Raw genomic sequence first — 16,047 nt, forward strand, 5'->3', positions numbered from 1 at the left:
AAACCACAATAAAATGCCTTTTATTTTGGCGCGTGAAACCCGAATGAAACTATATTTTTGAAAGCGAGGTAGCAATTTTATCCTAAGTATGTACGTTTTATTTATTTGACTTATTTTGAACCGTTTACATGCATTCAGTTCACGCAAGGAGTTTTACGTGCTACATTTAGCTTGACCTTAAACCAACAGACACAGGTAACTGAACAAAAAAATTCCGTTTGGCTCTTCTTTTATCTACCTTCGTGCTAAGTCTGAACCGATTCGTACGAGTTTGAGATATAAGAGTGGCGCGTTTCAAAACCTCCCACAAAAATGTGGTTCTCTCTTTTTTTTTCTTTTCTTTTTCTTTTGCACGTAAAATCGAAACGAAGCAAGATTTTTTTCCAGCGGCTAAAACTTATCTTAGCCCAAGGTCCGATACAAAGGTAGCTGTATACTTCTGGTATACTTCCTACTCATATGAGTAGGCATCGGTACTTTGATGGCATGGGAACATCCCTAGTCTCCACAGACTTACTAAAGCGGTGTGCACAGTGACGTCACCTGAAGAAGTAGATCTTAGTATCGTTAACTTCGCTACAACCCATTCTTCTGGAGAGATGATTTTTATGCATATGAAACCTGTTACTTGCATTAGATTATAATCGAACGGGTACCGCCAGTGAAATAATAGAGCACTAAGCAAATGCAGCACACCTGTAATTTATAAAATGCGACAGGCAAGTTCAACAAAATAGCTCAGAAAAAATACGTTCCAACAGCACGTCGCTGATTGCAGTAGACTCGAAATATCCCGAAGCGGGAAATAAACGGTATTTTACTCCGATTTGGTCTACGAAACTATCAGCCATACTCAAAAGAAAATATATGGTTCCAGAAACGTTCAAGTCTCCAACATCTACGATGTGTATATGCAGACTGAAGGGATGAATGGAAATTTGTACCAAGTCTGGGATTCGAACCCGGTCCCCTGCTCGCTAGGCAGATGCAATAATCAGTACGCCACCCTATCTATGCATCTTCGAATTATCTGAAACATCTACGTGTCTTTATATAGAGAATCAAAAGTCGTTTCTATTTTTTCCTAATCTTGACAGTGTACGTCCCAAGTTTCTGACTTGAACTTCCTAACTATACGCTGAAGGAAGATATGAGCTGTATGGCTACCTTTAAGCTACCTGGTTTAACTGACAACTTCATTTGCCTAACAGATCACATACCATCATTCGGCAGATAGAAATCGAACAGGGTCTTTTATTCAAATAAAGAATATTCTCATTGAGACACAGTTCCTAACACACAGTACACTACACAAGTACGTAAACTTCTCTCATATAGCTTAGTATGATGCACTGTACGGTGGCATCAAAGTCTCAATACACTGTTTTAGTAAACTAAAAAGTGTTGTTTTAGATCTGTGTGGCCAAAAGGTGATTATTTGCTGAAACTAACTAACAGCTTAATGTCGAATTCAGGTTAACGTTAATTATCAGCATTATAGCCTGCCATTTCTTGTAGAACTTTCACCCTATTCTGCAATCCTAAAAGCACAAACATATTCATTACAGGATTGCAGATGTTATCCCTTTTTGATGATTACTGCTCTTTAAAGCAACAGATACATCCCAGTACACTATGGAAGGTGGATGCAAAAATACAGTAGGAATTCCGTGCTCAGTCACAGCGGAATCGGTCATCTTCCACACGACCGTTGACAGCACATACCCAGCTGTACCCTGGGTCACTTCCTCTGCGCTAGAGGGCAGTTGCCTTGTTTTGACAGGAAACTCAGTTTTCCGTCACATGACTGCCCGTCGTCGAATCATCGTAGCACGGACACGCCCAGTATGCACCATATATAAAGGCACACGCGGAAAAATTTTTCTGCAGTTGCGTCTTAGTGCACAGTTCTACTGTAAGTATTATTTTCGATGTACCGTAATGTCTTGGTTTTGTTACGATCGGCTCTTATGATGAAGTGTATAGGTTAGTCCTTGAAATTTTAAGGTCACTTAAGAAACTGGATTAGTGGTATTTTGGGTTGGAAGTGCGTAAAATGACGAAGTATGGCTATATTTTACTGTAAGGCTAATGCAGCAGTAAGAAAAAGTTACTGAAAGCGTTCACTCGTTGTTAATCGTGAAAGTACTCTATAATAGTAGAGGGCGCTTAGGTGTAACGGTAAATGTTCAGGATCATCATTAAAGTTGTTCAGCTTTCTGAAATCGTGTTAATACGGTGTTCAGACACAAAGTTAAGATTCTGACTTTTTCAAATGATGCAGAGATACGTTTTTTCTGGGAAATTCTTCACGTGCTACGATAGTTAAATGCAAGGGGCTGGGTTTGAGTTCAGGTTCAGCTCGCAGTGTTCCGTTGGGCAGCTTCCCGATATCATAGCTGTGCAGTGAAAGATTCCGAGATGTGATTGTCTCGATGATGGAAAAATAAAAACTGGTTGTATTCATAACTGATAACGGAATTTTGCCACACTATTCGTGGCTTCATTTTCCTGACAATGAACGAACCTCAAAGTCTTCTAAAGGAGAAAACTTTCTTCCTAGGCTGCTTTATTCTTTAATTGGACTAGATCGTGTGGCGATTTTAAAGTGGTACAGAACAATCTTTAGACAGGATATAAAAATCCTACACTCGTACATCATACAAAAGGCCAAAGCATCATTGCAAATTGTGTGTTGATAGGTTTTATATTATGAAGACGACAAATGTTTCACAGGCACCACTTTAAAAATTAAAGACTCGCACTAGCAAGTCGTAACGAAATAAGACTTACAAACGAATAAAACAGCGTTAAGTGGAAGAAGAAATGGCTTTGTTTAGCATTGCTACGCGATCTCGATCTTGTTCACGCTTAGTATTAGTGGAAAATGACATTTACCAAAAACCTGAAACAGAGATGGAAAACTAGTAAAGAGGAATAAAGTAGGTATTTCTCTAACTGAAAGAATAACCTAGTTAACCAGATACACACAGGACAACGACCTTCAGCCACGAATCGTGTTTTGTTTTATTTATTTTTTGGAATCGTTTAGTTTATTTTTAGTTGTAGAAGTACGGTTCTGGAGAGTATTTATGTACAAATACACGATTCAATCGTGGTGTGCGTTCGGCGGGTAATGATCTTGCTATTAAGGGACTGTTCAAAACTGCCTTTACGGCTTTGGGTAGCTACAATTCAACCCGCTTTCTGGGACAGGGTCCATGGTACATGACTTTCTAAAACCGTAATTGGTGGAACACACAGCATTTATGCCCACAAACCATGAGGCTGCAAAGCTCATACGCAGTATGTAATAGGTTCTTCACCATTCCTTACGCTGACTGGTTTGTTTTTCTAGGTGATTACCGGCAACCATGGATCTGCTTCCTCTGCAGTTTACAGCGCCTAGTGTGGTAAGGCACCGTGAATGTAACATAAAAATATTTAATTTTCACTTAAAATACTATGCCGGAGAAGTTTAATACCGGTTATTTATTCATGGTATTTACTTACTTCCGCAACATTCAGTTGTGGATAATTTAATGTAGCATCTCCACATGTCTTCGATGGCTTAACGTTGTGTAATGCTGACGTAGTAGTCAAAAATCATAGTGCAGAATCTAGAGCTCGTATCTAGACAACCTACAGGGCCATTTAACTGGTGTTCAAAAGTTCAGGTGTTACATGCTTCTCGAGCCGCCTGCAACACGTTTAACGCTATTGTTGGTGTGGTACTGTCGTAGGTAGTTCACTGCTTCATACAAACATTTCATAGATGTAATGTAGAAATAGGATACGGTTAAAATCCTGTGTTGAAGCTGACTTAAATTTCTTAATGTTCATTTGTGGACCTCAGCCTTTAGGTTCGGACGGAATAATCAGTATTAGCTTTGCCGACGCATTTTGCCTTCCATTTTTTCCTCAGTGGCTGTGTAGAACATAAACGACCTCTGGTTCCTTAATAAATGGAGGCGAAACGTCTGATAGAACAAATACCGCCTTCGTTCAGTTGCAGGCGGTTCGAATATGAAAATGTATTTAAATAGTTGTTTGCAAATAGTGATAAAAGAAAAATGTTGGCAGATTCCTTCAACTGACCTCACACGTCCGGTACCGTCAGTCACACTAACAGCGCATGGCAGTATCAGCAGAATAAAGGTAAACCAACGTACCGTATTTCCTTTAAATGATAAAATATTTGTTCTACCAAATAAGAGTTTATTTAACTAGCTGCCCTTCAAGAATCGTAGATACTAATGGACTCGCTAATCTGCTTCTGAGCGACTTATTGTCGCCTTACAACGAATAAGAAAAAGCTTAAAGCGGCCCTGGAGCAACATAGTCCGTCCTCGGACAAAATACTTTCATTGTGGCATAACACGCGAGCTTTCCTACTTCTGTAAATAGCCTGAATTTGAGACCCTTTTAACCTCCAAATGTTTAAACGAATGTCTAATCGTGATAGGCTCGAAATACAGTTGCATATTCGTGTTTAAGGTAACAGAGGCGCCACTGCAGAAAGCTATTTGCGACGACCACGTCGAGGTTGAAGTCCATTACTGTGGCCTGAACTTCACAGACCACTACTTGCGATTGGGTATAATAAGGAACAGACTCTTCCCGGTTATCATGGGCAGTGAATGTTCCGGCATCGTAACACGTGTGGGCAATGCAGTCACCGATCTGCAGGTAAGACACGTCTTCTCCAGCACTTCTGTAGTTTTCCGGAATAAAGCTAATGTTCTAATATTTTGTTACAGGCGGGCCAGAAAGTGCTCTGTCTGCAAATGCAAGGTGGTCTGTTCAGGCATGTTGTCCACGTCCAACGCAAGTACTGCTTTCTGCTGCCGGAAGATATTAGCCTAAAAGATGCCGTCAGCCTTGGTCTAAACTTCGTTGTGGCACATTTCTGCCTGTATAAATTCGGATGCCTTGCGAACGCGGAGAAAGTATTTATGCAGTCTGTCGCAGGTAAACTTTAATTACGTGATGGAATTTTCACTATGCTCATTCTCGCATACTAGTGCAAATTTTTGTTCCATTTTCGATAACGTAATAATGTGGGAAGTGTATCAATTCCATATAGCTTTTGCGATGGTGTGGCTAGGTTTCACTGTGGGGTTTCGGGTTCCGCTAAATAGGTCAGGTGTCCACTACGCACAGGAGGCGGCTACACGGGTAGCAAGGGCTGTGTTGCGTGGACTGGGCGGTTGTTTAGGTTAGTCTCGTTTCGACGAGGATCGACCAAGTAATAGTCGGTATTGTGGTTGTAAATTGTCCTAGCTGTGTTGAAAAGGTATCAGAGCTTTAAGCGCTTATAGAAAGCACTGAAGCTGAAATAGTTTTAGGAACAGAAAGCTGGCTAAAGCTGGAGGTAAATTTTGCCGAAATTTTTAGAGGCGCAAACAGTCTTCAGAAAGGGTGGATTAAATAAAGTAGATGGTGTTTACCTCTTCGTAGTAGGTATCTCCTGCGAACTACTATGGGTGTAGGTTATCCTAAACAGCCGTACCAAAATAATAATTGGCTCCTTCTACCGACCCCCTGCTCAGATGATAAAGTAGCTGAACAGTTCAAAGAAAACTTGAGCCTCGTTACAAATAAGTAGCCCACTCAAGCAGTTATAATTGCTGGAGACTTCAATCTGCCCTCGATTTGTCGGCGAAAATACATGTTCGAAGCCGGTAGTAGACAAACTATTTTCCGAAGCCGTACTAATTGCTTCCGGAGAATTACTTCGAACAATTAGTTCATGGGCCCACACGAATTGTAAATGGTTGCGAAAACACGCTTGACCTCTAAGCCACAAATCCTGATCCAATAGAGCGTCATGACGGATACAGGGATTAGTGAACACAAGGTCATTGTAGCGAAGCTTAAAACCATATCAACCAAAACCACTAAAAATAAAAGCGAAATATATCTATTTAAAACAGCAGATAAAAATTCGCTTGATGCCTTCCTAGGAATGTCTCCATTCCTTCTAAGCTAATTATGTAACCGTAGAGCAGATATGGCTCAAATTCAAAGATACAGTATCGACAGCAACAGATATTCATATCGCATAAGTTAATAAGCGACGGGACTGATACACCGTGGTAAACAAAACGTCCGAACACTGTTGCAGAAGCAACGAAAAAATCATGCCAAATACAGAAAAACGCAGAATCCCCAAGACTGGCTGAGTGTCACGGAAGCTAGAAATTTAGTGCGGGCGTCAATGCGAGATGCTTTCAATAGTTTCCGCAACGAAACGGTTTCAAAATACTGTAGGAAACCTAGAGATTCTGGTCGTATGTAAAGTACGCCAGTGGCAAGTCGCTACCGCCACTGCGCGATAGCGATGGAAATGTTACCGATGATGGTGCCACTAAAGCGGAGTTACTAAATAGTTAACCGTAATTTCTTCACGACAGAAGACGAAGTAAATATTCCAGAATGCGAAACCAGAACAGATGTTAACATGAGTGACCAAAGTAGATATCTTAGGTGTTGCGAAACTACTCATATCACTTAAGAAAGGCAAGTCTTCCGGTCCAGATGGTATACCAGTCAGGTTTCTTTCAGAGTATGCAGACACAATAGCGCCTTTCTTAGCGATCATATACAACCGCTCACTTGACGAAAGATCTGTTCCTAAAGACTGCAAAGTGGCACGGGTCACACCAATGTTCAAGAAAGGAAATAGCAGTAACCCATTGAATTAGACTCGTATCACTGACCTCAATTAGCAGTACGATCTTGGAGCTTATACTGTACTCGAACATCATGAATCACCTTGAAGAAAATCTCTTGATACATAACACACGGATTCAGAAAATACCATTCTTGTGCAATACAGCTCTTAAATCCCATGAAGTAATTACTGCTGTCAAGGGATCTCAGATCGATTTCATACTCGGAGAAAGCTTTTGATACCGTTCCCCACAAGCGACTATTAATAAAATAGCGTGCATATGGAGTATCGTCTCAGTTGTGTGACTAGATTCGTGATTTCCTCTGAGGTCACAGTTCGTAGTGATAGACGGTAAATAGAGTAGAACAGAAGTTGTATCTGGCGTTCCGTAAGATGGTGTCATAGGCCCTCTGCTGTTCCTGATTTACATAAATGATGTAGGTCGTAATCTGAGCAATCCCTTATACTTTTAGCAGATGACGCTGTGATTTATCTTCTAGTAAAATCAGACGATCAGTTCCAATTAAAAGAGAAACTAGAGAGAATATCCGTATGGTGCGAAAAGTGACAATTACACTAAACAAAGAAAAGTTAGAGGTAATCGACGTTCGTACTACAAGAAATCCGATAAATTTAGGGTATATGATAAATCGCACGACTCTAAGGGCTGTCAGTTCGACTAAATACCTGCTTTGTTGGCAGAACACTTAGAAGATAAGACACAACATACACTAAAATTGTCCGTCCGTCCTCTGTTGGAATAATGCTGCGCGGTACGGGATCCTTAATGGGTTGCATTGACGGAGGACATCGAAAAAGTGCACAAAAGGGCAGCTCGATTCGTGTTATCGTGCAACACGGCTGAGTGTCACTGATAATACGCGAGTTGGGGTGGCAGTCACTGCAACGAAGGCGGTTTTCTTTGCGACGAAATCTATTTACGAAATTTCAATTACCAACTTTCTCTTCCGAATGCGAAAATATTTTGTGGACACCCACCTACATAGGATCATAAAATAAATCAGATCTCTAGCGCAAAGATTTAGGTGTTACTTTTTCTCGCGCGCCGATAGTGGAGTGGTAGAGAAGTCGTATGAAAATGATTTGATGAACCCTCTACCAGGCACTTAAATTTGAATTGCAGAGCAACCGTGTGGATGTAGTCAAACACATGCCGTAGCGAAACAGAACGAGACATTATCGTAGGATGTCGAACGTAAATTAACTGGGACAAAGAGGGATCCAGGTATTCTTTTTGCGTCCTCGTTGACATCACAACAGAAAACTGGACTAGCGACCACGATGAAACTGCCAGGGCACAAAATACAACTTCCATGTGGGAATTTCACACGTTGTCCAACATTACGTGCACCTGCCACAGAAATTTTCATTCCATCCTAACCGGTAGTGTAGTAAACCTACTATCTGTCGCCACCAAGAATTTCAGCTGTAATTTATACGGACAAAATATTCATAAACTGCACCCGTCGTCAGGCAAAAGGGCTAGAGACGGCGCACGGCAGTAGTTGCTCGGTCGCAACAATTTGAGCAAACAGGCTGTTAGTGCCAAAATGTTAATCAGTTCACTTACGTGTTGCAAACGTATAGGTCCACCAAATTACAGAAACTGAAAGAACGAGAAAAGGAATATCAAATGGAAACAGTGTATCTGGTGCAATGATCGCTGTGTGGTGAATTAAGACTATTGAAAAGTTTTGTAACGACCGTTTCAAGAGCATTTTAGAAAGTGGTAAATTAGAGATTAAGGATAACTCAGTCCTTTGGACAAGGCACGAGTACCATGTAAACACACTGCTTAGGAATTTAGTGCTGTTGTCTTAGTATAATTGTCGAGGATTTTAGCTAACTAGCATCCACACATGGGTGCACGGTTACGCTAAAATTGTGGAAGAGCTTTTTCTAAATTTTGGTGAGCTGATAACGGTATGCTTAAAGTAAAATTAGGTGAACTGGATGTAGGACACTGCGTGTAATGTGTGTAGCATTTCTGACAGTTCAAATAACGTTAATGACACTGATTGAAAATGGTCTTGAACGCTGTCGGCAACATGGATTGACACTAAGCACATACACGGTTTAATGGACTAAGCGACAGGAGGTTCTGAAATTCCCCGAAAGTCCAAAGGCAGGTATGCAGGACTCGCAGTTGTCCATCATTGCACCCACACATCAACATAACGACTTTAGTATGGAACATTCGGATGTAGATAGCAGTAATACAAATAAAAATCCTACAACCAGCTGCAAAACAAAATTAGCTCTGGTGCTCTTGAAGCCAGGTCTGGCAAATTAAAAATCTGTTGCTTAATACTTACTTGCCTTACTTTGGCCCACTGGCGCTGAAGTCAGTTTTTAGTATCTTCGTTACTTCGATATAAATTCCCGTCTCATTTCAGGTGGTGTCGGCACGGCACTCATCCAGCTTGCTCAGACAGTGGACAATGTCGAAGTTGTAGGAACAGCTTCAGAATCAAAGCACGAAAAGCTCCGTTCTCTTGGCGTGAAGCGGGTATTTCGTCACGACAACTATGAAACCGAAATATTGCAAGATTACCCTGAAGGTGTTGATATCGTGGTAAACACCAATGGTGGAAGTGATCTTGAGAAGTGCCTAAAAATTCTCCACCCTGTCGGAAAGTTGGTACTGCTAGGTAAGTACAAAACAGAAACACTGCAGTAACAATCGTGTTGGCTCTTGCTACATTTAGCTTTTCTATGAACAGTAGGGCTGTCATTGTACGTTGTCTGAATATAATAGCTCACATGCCAGAACGCTTTCCTTAATCTCCTGGTATGGTGCAGGTCCATTGTAGAACAATTTATTACTTACAATATCGGCTAAATACTTCCTTCACTTAGTCTTAATTTCATAAATAATAAACGTCTCTAGTCCTTATTGTCGTAGAGGCCAGTGAACTGCCACTGGTATGACGATGGGTGTGTTGCGATGGCGATAGAGGGCTATCGATGTAACCACAGAGCAGCTGAAAGTCCATAAATTAGGATGGAAGCTACGGGGACAGTTTCTCCTTAGACTGGTTTGATGCTGCTATTTTAGTCTTTCCAGCTCTGCGTAACGTACATAAATTCTCTATGACCTGTTCGTATTTGTCTTAAACTGCCCATAATTTATAAATTCCGTTGCTTTCGGCTCTGTCGTAGGCGATAAATCCTCGCCTTTCTTTCTGATAAGGGGTATCCATGGACTTGCATCTATAGTTTCAGATGCTTCCTCTTTCCTGCCCACTTGCCAACATTCTCAGGAAGTACAAGATTTCAAACGCCTAAAATTTTTCCTTGTTTACTAAATAGAGGCACAGCTCTTTCACAAAAAGCTTTGTCTAGGCCAGTCGGCGACTAATATCTAGTCAGTGATAATGATAAAGGGGTTTTTAAGCTGTAGAAAGTGCTACCAAATTTGATCTTAGTCCGTCCAGGATGAAATAATTAAAATTAACGTATTGTTAAAACCCATCGCTTTCGAATGAGACTTCCGTGAAAATTGAAATACCAGAAAGAGTGGTTTAGTTACATCCATTCGGATGTGTCCATATTTATGTAAATAATCAGACTAAATACGCGAAACGGTAAACGTGTCAAATAGATATTGACAAGGGCCCTTGTACTAGAGGACTGGAAGTCTTACCCTACTGAGTAAGGCACCTACCACCTTGTGAAATAGTTCAAATGTAATAATGTTCATTCGGAAATTGGTTTGTGAAAGCGTGACGTACCAACTCGTCTACAGAAGGGTGCTGTACTCTCCAGTTACGACAGTTACAGATAGCGCCGGTAAGTCTTTAAAACAGTGTGACGATGGTAACGTAGCCTCCACGGGGCATGTGATGACTTGCCTAACTCTGATATTGTTCAGACGTGGGCTGAAGCTTTACTAGGTTACACCATAAAATGATTACAGGTCGAAAGTAGACTGCTGAATAGTCGACGGCAAGAAGAGTAGTCTGACCAGAATAGAGATGTTTGTCCAGTGGCGGTGGAAAGCTGTGTTAACCTTCCTCAGCCTGCTCTAAATTAGTGAAGTACGTGATAGATGCTGCTATCGCGTCCGCTGGCATTCGTTTCCTCCTACTGCAGCAATAATACGCTGGAGCCATCGTGCCCAATGTGCGGCACCCACTCCCAATAATTAGGGAACAGTTCTGATACTGATACACCAGGAAAGTGTCGGTGCGAAGTACTGTCCAGATCATGCCACAATCCAGGACAAGGCTGTCACATTTGGCTTGATACGTGGAAGGCGTTGCTGAAGATAAATGCAGAAACGTTCAACTGGCTAGTTCGTTCTTCTGGCCTGATTCTCGAGGAATATATTTTGGCTCTGTTGAGATCAATATGTTTGCAGGATCTAGCTGTTCAACGCCAAACTGAGTGCAAAGTTAATTTGCACTAGGAAAAAACTACCTGCAAAGCTAGTGTGTAGATATTAATTATTCAATGAGTAGATGGGTTGAACTACGTAACTCACCGTGTCATATTCAAGAAACACTTATATTTCGCTAACACTCGCCATTGTGTGTGGCGGAGGGTACTAAATTTATCGTTTGGCTGTCGTAGCCGCGAATGATTAGAGAGCAGCAGCATGGCTGGTAAGCCTGTGTGGACGCGACTATCTAACTTTACATACCTAATTTTCAGAGAGATATACATTAGGAAGCAGTATATTGGTTGACTCTATCAAAAGCGTTCGCCATCTAAATCTGCACAGGAAATATTTTATCCTGCAGCATCTGCCACCGGAGTTGACTGAGAATCTGATGCCTTCGTCTTACATGAACCTGCAAAGAAACAGCTTGTTTTCCTTTGGATTTTCTCTTTACTCTGCCGGGAGTGAGGTATAGGTCAGACATAATTTACTGAAGTGTTAGTTGATTAGACCTTAGTAAATACAATTCACTCCACATTATTCGGGAGCATTGAAGCTTTTATTTCGGACGTGAAGTCTTGGCTACTAAAATTTCCCAACAAGAGCTCGGCCGAAGTGGCGCAGTGGTTAATACAATGGACTGTAATTCGGGAGGACGACGGTTCAACCCCCGTCCAGCCATCCTGATTCGGGTTCTCAATTTCCCTAAACCGCTTCAGGCAAATGCCGGAATGGTGCCTTCGATAGGACACGGCCCACCTGTTTCTCCATCCTTCCGTTGTCCGGTGGGACCCGTATCCTCACCAATTGGTCCACTCCTCCCAAGCCAACCAAGAACTCGGCAGCCCTTCTCCCAAAGATTCGGTAACCCTTTGAGTACCAGTGGTTTCCGCCTGATCACTTTCTCGTAGTACCAGTTCCTTTAGAGTGAAACAGCCGATGCTGTTGTATAAGACTGTTAAGGGCACAACGAAATACTTCTACGAACGTAGTGCATCGTATCAGTCACTTACAGCGTTCCGAGTGGAGGCCGCGAATATTTTGCTATGCGACAGCAACATTGTCGTTTCTCATGATCATCCTGAGATCAACACTGGAGGGAAGTATGTCTAAAATTGCTCTAATGCAAATCTGAGTACTTACTACTGCTTTGGTTCTGAAATGGAAAGGAAATGCGTATGGCTAGGGCCTTCTGTCGGGTAGACCGTTCGCCTGGTGCAGGTCTTTCGAGTTGACGCCACGTCGGCGACTTGCGACTCGATGGGGATGAAATGATAAGGACAAGACAACACCCAGTCCCTGGTCGGAGAAAATCTCCGACCCAGCCGGGAATCTAACCCGGGCCGTTAGGATCGACATTCCGTCTCACTGACCACTCAGCTACCAGGGGCGGACGATTCTGAAATGACTCCTCTGCAGTAGCAAGCAATTTGGATAAAATACTAACATTCTACGTCCATTTTTTGCTTATTCAGGACTATGCTCTGCTTAAAGCGTCTTCATGGCAGTAGCGAGATGTGCAATTGTCTAAGCAAAGTGCGAATTTGCGTGGAAATATATCCTGTAAAATTCTGGGTGATTGACCAGTCAGTGGTTCATCCAAGTGTCTGTTTACGTTTCGCAGTTCCTCCTATGCGGTGTTACCGATACTAAAATGTACTTCGTGAAAAAATTCTTTTCTAATGTTGAGATCCAAAGGTTAAAGGCAAAAATCGTACAAAAGAGATAAATCTCATAAACTGGAAAACAAAAATTAGTTTGGAGCATGAAATGAAGTACTGACAAGATTTCTCGGCACGTTTCTCTTTCACTAGTTGGTCGCTAGGACCAAGCGAAAATTGATAATTGGTTTGCCTGCCGTTTATCCCTAGTGTCCTTTTTGAGTGTGTGCAACGGCTGTTTCCGTTGCTTCGGCAACTTGTTTGGAACTAGTTCTTTGTAGCCCCGTGTCGGTTTCCTGCTTCATCTTTCTGGTAATTTGATAGCGTACGATGTTCCTTAAAAGTTGGGTGTAGTAAGAGTGCAGGTATTCATACACGGCCCTCGTCCTGTACGCCACTTGTTGCTAAACACGGTTCTCCTACACAAATATTTAGTGGCTTACAAGGGTTAGTAGTCGAATCCGTTGTATCAGCTGTTTGCCGTAAGATTTTCTAGCATAATTTGTTAATGACCTTTTTTTTTCAGGGTCGAACAGCACAGCTACATACTCAAAATATAAATCATGGACGTTAATGCGACCTAAATGGGATAGCGGATCGGTGTCCTCTGCGGATGTAGTTAGCAAAAACTACTGCATAGCAGGAGTGAACATTGGCATATGGTTAGACCTTCATCCAGAGGCAGTGCAGCGATCTCTAAATGAAATATTTAAGCTGTATTCCAGTGCCAAAATACAGCCCTGTATTCACGCTGTTCTGCCCTTCGATAATGTGAGTACACTGTGCTAAGTATTTATAAACTTCATAGGAAAAAAGTCTCCTCTGTGACATTTGGGTACTTGCAGGTGGCTGAAGGCATAACGCAACTATGCACACGTGAGAACTTCGGAAAAGTGATTCTGGAGGTCAAGTAGAAGGCGGCGGCAGCAGAGACACCAGCTGTGGAAGTTCAAACTGCGGTAGAGCCACAGCAAGGAGCAGTGCAGGAGCCAAAAGGAGCTGACCCAGAAGTGCAGAAGGAAGACTCCGCGTCTCCTGCGGAACCAACGGTGGTCGAACCCCCTCATGTAGAACAAGCAGAAGAGACTGTCGCAGAGGATACGACTGATGTCAGCGCTCCTTGATAAGGCGCAGCTGGGAATTTCAGGCTATATGGTGCCGTCAGTACAAATAAACAAGCTGAAGTTTTAACGTTTAATAGCTCTTGGTGCTAAAGCAGCAATTGCAAATTATCCGGTGCTGTAAATTTATAAAGCCAAATGGCACTTTTAATATTTAATAATAAACAAAATTGAGCAGCAGAAGTTATTTACTCTATGCGTGAAACACCCCACCCAACAAACATCTCGTGTAGAGAAGCTGACGTACAGATCTGTACCGGTGCTCCGAAAGTAATACATGTACAACGTTTGGCAAAATAATTTTAACCTGTAAAGCTAGACCAGTGTATAAACCCAGGTAAGTTACCTAGTGTGTTCAAAACAGGTAATTGGATGACACCATGCGAATGCTGGGTACTTCAAGAATTTTCAGATCTTGTTCGTGGTGCTAAAACCCCGTAGGTGCTCCTGCTTCCCTTTCTCAAACTACATCCATTTCCCTGCTTGTACTTAATCTTCCAGACATTTTTCTGCCATACAGCAAGATTTTTCAGATTACTTTCTTTGTGGACTGTACGTTGCACATGACATGTTAAAGATTATCAGTTGCTCAAAACTGCAGTTTAGTCTTAAAAAAATAATGGGAATGCTTTACGCCTTCCCATAGCAACCTTCAGCCTTTCCTGTACAATGACACAGGGGTGTCAAAACTTAGCATGAGAACAGAGCACCGTTTTGGCAATTAGTCTAACAACTAGAAAGTAGGAGTATTATGCAACGTCATTACTCAACACTTAAGGCCGCGCAGCCATATTTCTAATCTCAAGGGAGTAGCACCTACTTCCTGGTAGATTCATTAAATTTTCTGAAGACAATCATTTTAGCTAAGATTCAGACTATTTTTAACCGAAAAATATTTACCGTTACTGCTTAAAGCAAACCTAGTTTTCCTACATCATACTCTCAATTGTATTGAACTTGTTTACTCGTGTGAACAAAACCTCGGGCTGAGAGGCATTAGTCTCTTGCGGCTTTATTCGTGTTCATAAAGTAGTATCAGTAATGCTGTCCCACTTTTTCTTAGTGTCAGGCATTTGAACTGAAGGCACTCGGTCGTATCATGTTCTTGACCATCTTCCTTCATCTCTTGTATGTTTCTCTTCTAATCATTCGACATTCCAGTTAACGCCCTACCTCTTACTTTCCCTAGATAAGAAATATTTTGAGCATATACCTTGATTCTAATGTTGCAGACTCACCATTTTTTAGCGGGATACTGGCATTATAAAATTCGTAGTGTCATGTTTGCCCGATGCGGGAGTAAAAGGCATTCAGGTTTTTTCCGCTCTATTTCACTGGAAATAGAGGGAAAACAAGACCTCTGGAGTTGAAAAGTAAGACTACATAACGTGTAGCAACGGACTGTAGTGGCCACAAGAGGTTAGGCCTTCAATTAGCGCCGTGACGCTCTTCCAGAGCAGAACGATACAGGTCGAAAGACGTAATCAGAAACGTCCATCGGCTAGAACAGTTGACAGCTGTATTGTATTCAAAGATGTCACACATTTTATTCCCTTTTGCTAAGACAGTCTTTCCCATGAATGTTAGCATGCCATACATCTCCTTCACCTATTAATGACGCTGGTTTTCGAAGGGTTATGCAGTACAACGTGCACGACCCAATTCACTTTGATTTACTTCAGGAGATTTTATTCTTCAGGTTAATCATTCGTAACTGCCTAGCCATTCAGTTTTTTACATCCTTGAAACTATTTTGAGCCACGAGGAACTGCACATAAATCAAATCTTTGTTAAATCTCTTCATATTACTTTGTACATGATAAACCTCACACGTCCGTTCTGAAGGATTAGTTTCCCTGTGCTATCAGTATCATTTCTCCAGGAAAACTTCAATCTGCGATATGTTTCCGAAATAAGTGTCGTTTCCTTTTCAAATTTTTATACCTGCACGGTTAAATTTATTGGGCTGTCTCATATAAGCATTCAAAATATTATCCTGTTCCATGAAGATCTGCTAGGACAGCTTATCTGCACATGTAATACTCCACCTTAACTTTTGTTCCGCCCATATTGTTTGAGACACAAGTCCTTCCTCTAAGGTATTAAGCAAATAGGGTACTGTACCAACCTTCTATCTGGAGTCAGCATTCGGTTATTGGTTGGAATTCCACTAATAACCCGTTA

General features: G+C 41.7%; 1 protein-coding gene across 1 annotated transcript; it reads left to right on the forward strand.

The window, feature by feature from the left end:
* Positions 1-1,831: 1,831 nt before the first annotated feature.
* Positions 1,832-13,971, forward strand: LOC126259604 (synaptic vesicle membrane protein VAT-1 homolog). The gene is made up of 8 exons (XM_049956515.1): positions 1,832-1,915; positions 3,359-3,413; positions 4,084-4,158; positions 4,498-4,689; positions 4,761-4,971; positions 9,094-9,348; positions 13,269-13,513; positions 13,588-13,971. The coding sequence occupies exons 2-8, from the start codon at positions 3,375-3,377 to the stop codon at positions 13,654-13,656; spliced, it is 1,086 nt and encodes a 361-aa protein (XP_049812472.1). The 5' UTR covers positions 1,832-1,915; positions 3,359-3,374; the 3' UTR covers positions 13,657-13,971.
* Positions 13,972-16,047: the final 2,076 nt, after the last annotated feature.

Source organism: Schistocerca nitens, chromosome 5 (assembly GCF_023898315.1).
Source record: "Schistocerca nitens isolate TAMUIC-IGC-003100 chromosome 5, iqSchNite1.1, whole genome shotgun sequence".
Lineage (NCBI taxonomy): Eukaryota > Metazoa > Arthropoda > Insecta > Orthoptera > Acrididae > Schistocerca > Schistocerca nitens.